Below are 12,374 nucleotides of genomic sequence, written 5' to 3'. Positions count from 1 at the left end.
GGCCTATTTGTGTAAGCAGGGGCTGAATGAGCTCTCCCCCTGACATCTGGTAGTGAGCTGTGGAAAAAGACATCAGAAGCTGATCTCGTTTGCATAGATACCCCCCCCCCAGGTGCTTGGCATGATGGGATTGCTTACAAAAACGTAACCCTTCTGCCAGGTGGAGCCAGCAGCACCAAGGGCCAGGTTCAGTATCTAATGGCTCCTTTTCAACAATACGACATAAAACCGGCTCAAGCCCACCCCCAGGGCCAATTACACACCACCCTCTGGGCGCCTCTGAGTGTAGCAAAAACTTTTAATAAAAGGAGGGAAGTAACCCAGCATTAATTTGGGAAAACACCAGAGCTAGGGTTCATAAACACAAACCGTGAGCCAAAGACCCACTCCCAAGTAAGTTGGGCAGTGTCCTTTTCCCCCTCTGGGTCTTAAGTCCAGCAACCCAAAAGTCCCTTTGCCCGACCCTTCTCTGCACCCCACTCACTGCACTTGGCCAGGGCAGCCCCAGAGTTCAGAGGTTAATCGACAGCGTTCACCTCCCTGTGTGGGTGTGGGTGGCTGGGTAAGGAGGCACCTTACACGCACTGCTTGGGTACTCGCTCACTGCCCCGATGGCCGTGCCTCTGTGGGGCTCTGCTCTGGCCCTCTCCGCCAGCTGCCCTAAATGGTAGGGAAAAACCGGACACCTGGTCGCCCTAGGCTGAAAGCTACCTCTCTAAAGACGCCTGCAGGCCAGGGGCCGTCAGTGGCCACCCGTCCTCCCTACCCCTGCGCTGGACGCCTGTGGCAGGAGCTGACCCCCTCAGGAATGGGACGGCACCTGTCCCCCGCCCTTACTCCTCTGACCCTCTGGGCCCCCCCAGGGTAAACACGGTGCCCCAAGGCCGGCCCACGGCGGCTGGGCCCAGCCCCGCCTGCCCCTCGCCGTGTTCGACCCGCTCCGGCTGGGGTCCCCAACCTCACACCCTTGTGCTCATCTCCCCCGGGCACTGCTGGCCCTGCGGCCCCGGGGCGGAGGGAGAGGCCCCCGGGATGTGGGGATCTCAGGGTGGGGTGGCCTCCCGCTCCAGATGTGGACGGGGGGCGGGGTCTGAGTCACGCTTCGCCCCGCCCCCCTCAGATCTTCCCCCCCCCCAGCCCCGGCGTCACGGTCACGGTCACGGTTGCCCCGGGCGTCAGCAACAGGCGCGCGCGGCCCCTTTAAGGGCGGCGCACGCAGCGCGGGACGCCAATGACGTGGCGGGGGCGGAACCGGAAGTGGGGCCTGCCGCTGAGTGGGGCTGGGCATACGGTGGCCGGGGTGGGGACGGAGTCCGGGAGCCGCGATCAGGTGAACGTCTGGGTGGGTGCGTCAGTTCGGGGGGGCGGGGAGGGGGGTATACGGAATGGGGGGATGGGCGTGGGGAGGGGGGTATATGGAATGGGGGGGGGTGGACATGGGGAGCGGTGGGGTATGGAGAGGGGGGTATACGGTATGGGGGGGGTGGACATGGGGAGTGGTGGGGTATGGAGGGGGGTATACAGTATGGGGGATGGGCATGGGGAGGGGGGTATACAGAATGGGGTGGGCGTGGGGAGCGGGGCGGTGTGGGAGGGTATATGGAATGGGGGATGGGCATGGGGGGTATACGGTATGGGGGGGTGGGAGTGGGGAGCGGGGGGGTATACAGAATGGGGTGGGCATGGGGAGCGGGGCGGTGTGGGGGGGTATACGGTATGGGGGTTGGGAGTGGGGAGGGGGGTATGTGGAGTGGGGAGCGGTGGGGTATGGAGAGGGGGGTATACGGTATGGGGGATGGACATGGGGAGGGAGGTATATGGTATGGGGGGTGGGCGTGGGGGAGAGGGGTATGTGGTATGCGGGGGGATATAGGAATAGGGGTATGGGATATACAGTGTGAGTTGGGGGGAAGGGATAAAGGGTTTATATCCAGTCGGGGGGGGTGGGCAGCAGCATTATCTCAGCAGGCAGGAAAGTCACTGACTTCTTAGTCTCTTCATGCCCATTCCAGGATGCCCGTTTATGAGGCGGGAGAGTTATGAGCTCGAAAGGCAAGAAGCGGGTGGTTCTGCCGACTCGGCCTGAACCACCCACCGTGGAACAGATCCTCGAGGACGTCAGGAACACCCAGCCATCCGATCCCATGTTTGTCCTTATAGCAGAGTCCAATAAAGGTAGGAGAATGCATCCCAGCTCTTTGCCCCGGGAATCTCCATGATCCATTCTGTATGAAATCTTCCAAACGGTGGGAGCCTGTCTCTGTCCACTCCAATCCTACCTATCAATTATAAAATCTTCATCAGCGAGCATTGCACAGATTGGCCCTGAAAGTTCCTGCCATCTTGCCAGTTTGTTGGCTTGGGTGATATGAGTTGCTGGGTCTCAGTCCTGTTCTTGGAGGACACCTCTTTATAGCCCAAAATCCACAGCTGTGATTGGTGCTCTTGTTGACAATTTCTTCAGGGAAGCCACAGACTTCATGGGGCCTGGAGACTGACCTTCCCTTTCACCTTTACAGGTGTCCTCCCCTGTTTGTAAGTAAGGCGCGTTGGTCAGAGCACGGCAGGGAAACATCCCCTGGCGCTGCCTGTGCTGTGCCAGTTTAGAGGCTATAAACAGGTCTTTGGCCTGTATGACTGTTAGTTTCATCAGAACTAAACACACTCAGAGAAAACTGATGTATTCCAGGTGCAGAAGTGTAAAAGGCTTGTGTGAGACATGTTTAAGGAGACCTAATGTGAATGAGTGTGTAGTGGAACAAGGCAACACAAATCACAATAGTTTTGATCAGAGGAGCCCAGAAAACTAAACCCAAGCTTTAAAATGAACGATCTTAATTCCGTTTTCATTATTGCACCTTATCGGCAAACTCTCTTCCTTTGGGAAATTGTTGCCAGGGGCAGTAGCACTGGGAGGTGGGTTCTGCTTACAGGGCTTTGGGGTGGAACATCAGTGGGAGACTATGGGCCACGGGAAAGAGACTGTAAAAGGGGGAAACTTTATCACTGCTTTGATCTAGGATGAGTATTATATCCCCCTTCGAGAGGGTGAAGCAACTTGTCTGCATTCACGTGGTGTTAGTGGCAAGAGCTGGGTATAGATCCAAGGAGTCCTGGCTTCTAATCCTCTGCTCGGAGCACTGGAACAAGTATCGCTCTTGTTGTAGGTAGCAAATATGCAGAGTGGTGCTTCCTCCATTCCACTTGATAGATAGGGGATGGCTAGTTTTCTATCGAGACCTGAAGGTGTATCTGATCTGAAATGTAACTTAGCTTTACATGAAGCGACTACCCCTTTTGAATGCATGTTATTCTCTGTCTTTTCCTCCCACATTTCCCCTCCCCAGACTTGCCAGCCCCTAGGAAGAAGGAGGATTCTGAAGTGAAGACCGAGCGCCTGTACCAGCAGAGTCATTCTTATGTAGAGATGAACCAGCGGCTGCAGAAGGCCTGCAGTGTGCTGAAGGAGAAGTGCATAGAGCTGAAGCAGGCGGGCGCGACTTTGGAACAGAATATCGTGGAAATTAAGGAAAAGGCCTTGTGAGGTTGTCTGGCCTCTCTGGGATGCCGAGAGATTGGGAGCAGAGACAAAAAGCTGGCCCAGGAGGGTCTGCTCTCAACTGTAAAAAAGCCCTGCCTCCTAGTCCTGACAAACTTCTCAGTGTGTGTTAGACTTTCACAGACCTCCCCAGTGTGGCTTCTTGTTTCTGTATCCAAATCATAGGGCCAGAAAGCCACCCAGCCAGATAACCCCGGTGTGTGCTTTGATTTAATGGAAGATCTGTCACTGCTGCAAGTTGCCTGGAATCTCCAAGAACCAGCCAAGCCTCATGAATGCAGCTTCACAAGAGTTGCCCCTCGTGCTCACTGGAAACGCTAGGGGGTATGTGAGGGTGGGTTTCATCTTTAAAGCTAAAAATGCTACAGGATCTGCCTCCGTAGCCTTTTCCCAGTGGGCGGCCCTGATCTCGTTGCTCGTGTTCGGAAGGGACTCTTGGACCAGGCGTCTTGTTGAGCCATTAGGAGAACCTGATACCAGTTTCCAAATGGCAAGCTTGAACCTGACCTGGCTGGGGTAAGCGTGGGCTCCAGGCAGCTGTTGACTTTTCGTAAGCTGCGTGTCACCGTCTCGGGTGCCCATGGTGACTGTTGGCATGACGTCCCCCTCGCCCTCCAGGTTTACCTACGACTTCTCCATCTGGTACTGCCTCCATGACGACAATATTGCTTCCTGCATCTCCATGATGCTGAAAAAGCAAGGCCTCCAGGGCTATGCTGAGCACCAGGACCAGGTGGCAGGGACGTCCATTCTCATGACGGCCACTGAGGTCATCCAGGCCAGCAGGGTTGCTATCGTCATCTTGTCGGCCAGCTCACTGGACGACCCCTGGTGTCAGCGCGTCATGGAGTGGAACCTGCATCATGTGATAGAGCAGGAGGGGACGAAGATGATCCCGGTTTACGTGGACGTGGAGAAAGAGCAGGTGCCTCTGGTTTTAAGGCATCTTAACGAACTCGACTACAGAAACAAATTCTTCGAGCGGAGGCTGCTGGAGAGCTTGAAGAGCATCAGGCCTGCAGCTGGCCGAGCGAGGGCTGTGCGCCCCTCCAAAGCGGCCAGCGCCAAAAGCAGAGTCAGCTGATAGCAACTGGGAGAAACTGAGCCCGGTGGACTTGGCTTTGGTTGATTCCTGCCAGGAGTGAGGCGCTGTGTCTTGCCCTGTCCATTTGGCATCCGGGGTTTGCTGTGGGCCCCGGCGCGGTGTTGGCGGTGAACTAATCTGCTTGGCTTTGCGCCTAGACTCGACCCCCGTGAGAATACTTAGAAAATAAAGTGGTTGCTAGTGGGAGTTTGCTATTAAAATGCAGTGGGAGTCGATATGGAATGTGAGCCACGGCGCCAGGTCTCCTAAATCTCATTATTTAATAAGCTCTTATTAAAATCCATTCCTCAGAAAACTGAACGGCTGAGTCTTTGTTACAAGCTCTTTAATGGAGAGGGGCTGGGTAGGGTTAAGATAAGGTCCTGCTGGGAGCCAATAATGAGCTTTATTCTCAGCTCTGACCCTGGCACCCCCAACCCCACCAAGCTTTTCGTTGGCTGTATCTGCCCTGGTAACCAGCTGGTCCTCTCCCAATGCTTTGCTATGCTGATGCAGCTCACACCAGGCCTCTTGGAGCCCTGTCTGCACTAGCTGTTCCTGGTGCGGATAGCAACAGATGGCGATGTCCCTAAAATGCTGGTGTAAAGTAGGGCTGTGCCTCAATTTCTTTCTGTCTGTGCAATGGGTGCAACAATGCTTGCCTGTTTTGAAGGGGGGGGAAGAGTTGTTTGTGATTTCATTGGAAGTCGTAATAACCCTTAGCCCTTATTTAGTGCTTTTCAGCACCAGATCTCAAAGCACTTTACAAAGGAGGCCAGTCTCATTATCCCCATCTTGTAGATGGGGAAACTGAGGCACAGGGAGGAGGAGTGACTTGCCCGAGGACACAACTAGCATGCTAGTGGAAGAGCTGGGAATAGAATTTAGGTCTCTGGAGACCCAGCCCCTTGTTCTGTCCACTAGCTAATGGTGCGGAGTGTGGCAGAATTGTAAAGTACCGTGGACCTGAAAAACCTGAGCACTTTCCTTCAGATCTCTGCTCGCACCTGGGTGTTGGCTCCATCCCAGTGTGATCATTGGGATGTCGTGCTCCCTGCAGTTAGACTCCTCAGTGAGCATTGGGTGGTTGCGACCTTGGGTTTACGTCTCGGAGAGAGACACAGTCTTATCACACGCTACGAGCACTGACACAGCTTCTTGCCCGGGCTGGGTGCCGGGGAGGGGGTCAAAGGTGCATGTTGCAGTCGATCACGTAAGTGGTTGCGAAAATGAAGGTAGTGGCGTATCTCTTGGTCTTGACAAGGTCCAGAGCTGTGAAGTGGCTGAGAGTTGGTGCATGGGTGTGACAAGGGGACGGGGGTTGGGCAATTGGATGCTACGCTACAACCCTAGCTGGATCAGGGGAATGGTTCCACATTTGTAATCTAGTCCAGCCCCAGGACCTGTTTCAGCAGCTGTTTGTGCCTAAAGATGTGATCCTGATCGAGGAGTGCAATAGAAAGGGAGTTAAAAGTGGCTGGAAACTGCAGGGGAGCAGTTTACATCTCTTACTTCTGTCGGGGCATGTGGGCTGGGGGATTCGGCCGTGTGGGGTGGGGGGAGTGTTGAGGGGTGGAATGTCACAGAGCAAACAAAGATTGGAATCTGGCCCCAGAGTGTTCAGGAAGCATGTAATGTACTCGACTTGCTTTTTACCCTCTCACTTTAGACCACTGAGTTCCTGTTTTCATGGCGGTAGCAAGGTGAGCCCGTCTCCTCTCCCTGCTGGTAGCCTTGGCATGTTTCAGCTGTTGGCACTCAGCGTCTTCCTCCCTCTGAAACATCTCCCAGCCCCGGCGCAGAAACACTTTGCTTTCAGCGCCGTCAAGTTTTCACAAGCGGTGAAGAAAGACCTGCCGTGGGTGTGACAGCAACAAGGTCGGCTGCACGTCCTTTGCTCTGCAAACCTCACACCTCTGCACCACCCGCCCCCCGAGAGCACTTTCTCCCGCTGCCGCAGAGGAGACGCGAATGCGCTCAGGGAAGGAGCGGGGTATATAAGTAAGAGCGGAAATGCCCCCTGACAGAAGCGGTGGGGCGACGACGTCTGCAGACGACTCAGTGTGGCAGCAGCATGAAGGCAGATCGGAAATTGCTCTTCCTGGTGCTGCTGTTCCTCCCCATTGGGAAGGCTGGTGAGTGGGTGGTCACGTGGTGACAGGGAGTGGCAGGGTGGCCCAGTGGATAGGAGCACGGGGCTGGGAATCCAGAGGGCTGGATTCTATTCCTGACTGCCCCTAATTAGAGTGGGCTCAGCTGAGCCATTTCTCTCTCGCTCTCTGCCTCAGTTCCCCCATTGGTGAAGGAGTTTGCCTTTCTCTGAAACGTCCAGTATCAGCAGCTGCTGGAGCCAGGCCTCTGGACATGATGGGTCAATAGACTGATGGTTTAACATGGCTGGGGGGGAATCCAGGGCTCCTGATTCATACTCCGATGCCCTGCCCATTGGACTGGAGCTAGCTACCTCTCGGCTTCAGGGCTTATACACCCAAGGGCATAGTTGGAGCAGCTGGGACATGGATCGGTTCCAACATGGTAGTGCTGGGATTCGAAAACACCTCCCTTTCCAGAGTTTGGGGTGAAAATTGTCCCCTGCATCTGCCTTGCTCCCCGGTTCCCGTGCACTGGGGCACGTCTTGCTTCTCTCTTTGCAGCAGGCCAGCTCCAGTCTTTGATCATTGGGGGATGTGTCGCATTGCCTCACTCCAGGCCCTACATGGTGTCTATCCAGCTCAAAGGCATTCACTCCTGCGGGGGGACCCTAGTCCACGCGCGCTGGGTGCTGACGGCTGCGCACTGCTGCGTCGACCCGTGAGTACAGAACCCACCCCAGGCTGGTGGGTTCCCGCAGATTAGGGCCGGAGGAGCAGGCTCGTGGCTCGGATGGGGGGGAGCAGGCTGTTCTGGTGATTTGCTAGGTGAGCTCAGCCTTCTGCAGGGGTTGCTCTGCTCCTGCAGGGACAAATAGTGAAACCAGGGTTTAAGAAATGCCAGAGGAAAAGGGCCATTACTTGCCGAACACCTGTCGGAATCTCACCAAACCAGCAGAGCAGCAAACTAAAAACCCTGAGGGTCATTTAGCGTGGCAGGCGCACAGGGTCAGGGTCGGGAGGCGTAAATGGGGGGACTGAATGCAACTGAAATCTTTCCATTGCCTTCTGTAGGAGGCAGACTGGGACCCTAGAGAGGAAGGGAAGGTCTTGTGGATCAAGGGCAGGACAGGGAGCCAGGACTCGAGTTTTCTCTCCAGCTCCTCCATGGTCTTGGGTGAACCAGACAGGCCACATTTTTCAAAGGGGATCTCTGATTTGGGGTCTGTGGGGCCTGATTTTCAGAGGCGGTTGACAGCCTCCAGCTCCCCCAACGCCCAGTGGAGTTGTGGGCGCTCAGCCTCTCTCAGAAGAATCTGGCCCAAGGGTGCATCACGGGGTGGGCACCCCAAAACCAGGGCACCCCAAAGTGGCCTGAATGGCCCTGACCCTCAAAGGTATTTGAGCACCGAACTTCCAATGCAAATTAGACACCTAAATACTTTTGAAGAATCTGGGCCAACGTGCCTGCTTCTGCATTCTCAGATGATACTTGCTTAGCTCATAGGAGGCATCTGCATGCAGAGCCCATCTGCCCTCAGCACACCAGGGGCATGACAGGAGGATCAGTGGTTGGGCTGGCATCACTGGGGTCATGAGTCAAGAGCTGGGGGAACGTGCTCCACCAAAAGACGATTTTCTCCTCTGACTGCAGGCTTAGCTTTGTGCCTCCCCGATGGGGTGTTTCCATTGGCATAGCCGGGTGTCCGCAGTGAGGGTGCTCACGCTAGAGAGGCTTTCTTTTTGTGTCTCAGGAGTAAGGGTTCCATCAGGGTGGTGGTGGGTCTCCATCGGCAGACTGTGAGAAATGCCCGAGTGCAGGTCTTCACTGTCGCGAAGTTTGTCCCGCATCCTTCCTACAACAGCAAGACCATGGCAAATGATATCATGCTGCTCAAGGTACGTGGGTTTGCTAGAGAGCCATGGGCTCCAGTTATTCTAGCTTCTGCTACAGGGGGCCAGTCCTATGAGGCGGCAGCATCTGACCATGAGGCTAGGGCAGTGGAGTGGGTTCAAATCCTGGCTCTTCCTGTTGTGTGGTCTTGGACAGATCGTGTTGCCTCTGCCTGCCTCAGTTTCCCCCATCTGTAAAATGGAGGTAGTAATAGTCCCTAGCTCTTATCATCAGTGGATCTCAAAGCACTTTACAAAGGAGAGCAGAGTTGTCAAGCTCCTTTTACAGATGGGGAAACTGAGGCACACGGAGGTTAAAAGTGGACTTGCCCGAGGTCACCCAGCGGGTCAGTGGCAGAGGCAGGACTAGAGCGCAGGTGTCCTGAGTCCCAGCCTGTGCTCTAGCCACTAGGCCATGCTGCTAATGATATCAGTATTTCTTATGTGGATGGAAAGCGCTGTGTTAGGACCCTCAGGGGCAAGCCGGGGCATTCAGCACTGCATAGGATTTACTCCTTCCTTTGTTCCTCCATCTCATGGTAGGTGGAAGGTTGAGTGGGGTGAAGGGGGGATGGGAGGGGTCTCTTTGGAGCCCTCTTCTGCTGTGGCTAGAAAGGTGAGATTCAGAAGTGTCAAACTGCCTAACCCTTACAGGAAATCTTTAACGCTAGCAGGGCTCTCTAGCCAGTCTTGAGTCATTCTCAGCTCACACCCTTGCCTCTGAGGTGCTGGTAGGTGTGCAGCCTGGCCTTGCTTTTGCTGAGGGGTAAAGTTTTTCCCAGAGTCTGGCCTCTAACAGAGCTAAGGATGCTTCCCTCTGTCCCTCAGCTGCTTTCCAACAGCTAGGAATTCTCATTCCTCCTCCCCCTTCCCACCATCCCTCAGCTTCTCGGCCTGCACGGTTTCCTCTAGGGCCGGATTGGGGGCTTGGCCTCTCAGGAAGCAGCCTAGAAGGTGCAGCCTGGGTGGTGGGGAGTGGACACGGACTTCGGTGAGTCCTAGATTCTGGGCTGCTCAATGTGGGGCTGGTGCAGCCTTTCGCGGGAGTTAGAGCAGTCACCGAGGCACCTGGCCGCCTAGGGGCTGCTCTGCACTCCCCGCACCAGCATCTGCCAGGGGGGGCAGTGCACGCTGTTCCTGTTTGGGGGAATTCTCCCAGGAGCCCTGTGGCACAAAGGGGCGTTAGGAGAGGGCTGGAGCCAGGCCCCTGGCTGTTTGAGACTGGCCAGGCTTGGATAGCAGGGGTCAGTCTCCGTGTATTTTTCAAACCTCCTTGGGGTTGTGGACTCCCTTGCTTAAGACAGACCATTTCCCCATCCCCCCTACCTAGGTCACTATAGAACTTGGTGATGAAAAGAGTCACATTTTGGGCTCTTTGTATCAATGGCACAAAGTCACCGCCCCCTCCCCCCCGGCCCCCAGCGAGCCCGGGACTGGGCCGCAGCCTGCAGGAGAAGCTGGAGGCATCTCCACTGAGATGGAAACAGCTCGGGGGACTGCAGTGGTGCTAGGGCTGGGAACCTTTCTGCAGGCTGGCGGAGTCTGTCCCCAAGGTCTGACCTTGGCTTTCGCTCCTGCCTGCAGCTGGACAGGAAGGTGGCTTGGAACAAGGAGACGAGCCTTCTCCCGCTGTCCAAGAAGAAGCTGGCCCCGGGGACGCTGTGCAGCGTGGCTGGCTGGGGGATTTTCGAACAAAACAGCAAGGATTCCCCCGTCCTGCGCGAACTCAACGTCAAGGTGATGGACAGCAAGATGTGCAACAACAGCCGGTACTGGCATGGCGAGGTCACCAGCACCATGATGTGCATCGAAGGGCTCGAGAAGGGCTCTGCCCCCTGCAAGGTGATGGCTTAACAGCAATGCTGGTCTAGAAGGGGCTGATGGGGAAGAGTCCCCAGCTGGCTGTGTGCAAGGGGGATGGCCTCGTTGCCAGGCCTGCGTGCTTAGCTGCCTGTTCTCGAGCATGTGTGGAGATGGCAGTGCCTGACGAGGGGGCCCCAGGCAGAGCTAAGATACTAAAGAACCTGCCCTGCCCCTCCCCTGAGTATGCCCCGCCCTCGCTCCGCCTCTTCCTGCTCCCCCCTCCCCCCCCCAGTGCCTCCTGCCTGCTGCTGAACGGCTGATCAGCGGTGGGCAGGAGGCTCTGGGTGGGGAGGGGGAGGAGCTGATTGGCAGGGCCCACCTCGGGGTGCTGAGCACCCCTTATCTTTTCCATGGGTGCTCCAGCCCTTGAGCACCCACGGAGTCGGCACCTTTGCTGACAGGGATGCCCGGGGGTCTGGCCACGTGTTCTCCCTGGGAATCCTGTCCAATTTTCCATCCCGGAGGCTTTGATCCTTTTTGGCAGGCGAGGATAAGTGAGGTGCAGGGAGCTGCTGGCCAGGGTCTCCCCAGGTCTTTGAAGCCCTTGGTAGCAGGCTTGGCAGAGAGGCCAAAGACTGAATGGGCCATGGAGATTTGCCCCTAGGACAGGGCCAAGCTCCGCTGGGGCATGTGTGTGGGACGCTCACCCTACTTTGCACCCGCTCTGTGGAGAGAGGACTCCGGTCTCCGGGGCTGTCAGTCAAGCCCCTTTTACCAGCACAGCAAGTTGTTGGTTTGCTCCAGTCCTAGAATAACCCTCGTGCCTGCCCTGTGCAATGTGCCCCGCTGCCTCTATCCTCTCTGTTGCTTGGTGCCACCGCCTCCGTGCCCACCCCTGGGCCCTTCCACGCTCCTGCCCCTCACTCCCAGTGCTGCGAGGGGCCCCCCCAGGCTAACAGACGCCGTGTACTCTGTGCTGTTGCAGGGTGATTCCGGGGGCCCTGTGGTGTGTGGCAAGAAAGCGGAGGTGGCCGGCGTGCTCTCCTTCGCAGGCAAAAGCTGTGTCGACGTGTTCAAACCGGCTGTCGCAACGGCGGTCTTTAAATACAAGAGGTGGATCAAAAAATACATACAGTAGGGCCAAGCCCTGTGACTGCATCATCTGTAAGCTTGCCTGTCCATCTCCCCTTCCCTGTATTGACCCCTAGTGGCTGCCCAGGTTAGAGATCAGCTCACTCACCCATCCGTTTGGGCACTGCTGGTTCAAACCCCCCCCGCATACTTGTTCTCTTACAGAGGCTTCAGCTCTGTCCTTCTCCCTCTCGGGCCGGGCATGCAAACTGTCTGCCTGCGTCCCTACATCACGCTTCCTGCTGCTGATTTCAAATAAAAGTGAAACCTCGTCCGGTCGTGCGTGCGTGCGTGTGTGTGTGTGTCTTGGGGGTATCACGCTGTGGCTGCACCAGCTCCAGCTGGCACCACAGCCGTGTCTTGTAACTAAGCTAAAGCCTTGGCCAGACCAACTCGCTCTTGGAAATTGGAACTGGGGTAAGGGACAGCTGGGTGGTGAGCAGCTTCCCTGCCCTGAGCGGCACTTGCTGTCTCCTGTAGTGATTACAGAGAGGAAGGAGCCTCTAAACATTCCCCACATCACCTCCCCGGTGGGGGGGAGCATCTGCGCTCCCTGGGAAGCCCAGCTAGCTCTCGAGAGGTGCTGCACCACCCCGGTGTATTGTATGTGGGACTAGAGCTGGGTTCAAAGCTGAGGTTTTCCCAGCTCTGTGCCTGGTCTCTGGCCAGAGTATCCAATTGCCTGACCACAGCCATGGTGTGAGAGGTTATCCCTGTTGTATGGCTGGGGAAACTGAGGCATGGAAAGCGTGGCGGGGGGGTGGGGGGGTCTGTGTTAAAGTTGGAAATTAAACCCAGATCTTCAAGCCAGTGC

At 56.3% G+C, this 12,374-nt stretch overlaps 2 protein-coding genes across 3 annotated transcripts; both read left to right on the top strand.

Moving 5' to 3' along the window:
* Nucleotides 1–1,250: 1,250 nt before the first annotated feature.
* Nucleotides 1,251–4,237, top strand: C25H19orf25 (chromosome 25 C19orf25 homolog). Of its 2 annotated transcripts, none has more exons than XM_074939427.1 (3): nt 1,251–1,330; nt 2,013–2,175; nt 3,348–4,237. In XM_074939427.1, exons 2-3 carry the CDS (start codon nt 2,040–2,042, stop codon nt 3,542–3,544), a joined length of 333 nt encoding a protein of 110 aa, XP_074795528.1. In that variant the 5' UTR covers nt 1,251–1,330; nt 2,013–2,039; the 3' UTR covers nt 3,545–4,237. The 2 variants fall into 2 exon arrangements, with proteins under 2 accessions (XP_074795528.1, XP_074795530.1); XM_074939429.1 differs by having other exon boundaries at nt 1,283–1,342.
* Nucleotides 4,238–6,255: 2,018 nt separating this feature from the next.
* Nucleotides 6,256–11,826, top strand: LOC141977763 (granzyme M-like). Its single transcript, XM_074939426.1, has 5 exons — nt 6,256–6,778; nt 7,298–7,454; nt 8,488–8,632; nt 10,211–10,468; nt 11,415–11,826. Exons 1-5 carry the CDS (start codon nt 6,718–6,720, stop codon nt 11,565–11,567), a joined length of 774 nt encoding a protein of 257 aa, XP_074795527.1. The 5' UTR covers nt 6,256–6,717; the 3' UTR covers nt 11,568–11,826.
* Nucleotides 11,827–12,374: the final 548 nt, after the last annotated feature.

This window comes from Natator depressus, chromosome 25 (genome assembly GCF_965152275.1).
Source record: "Natator depressus isolate rNatDep1 chromosome 25, rNatDep2.hap1, whole genome shotgun sequence".
NCBI classification, from domain to species: Eukaryota; Metazoa; Chordata; order Testudines; family Cheloniidae; genus Natator; species Natator depressus.
This window is presented reverse-complemented; position numbering and strand designations above follow the sequence as displayed.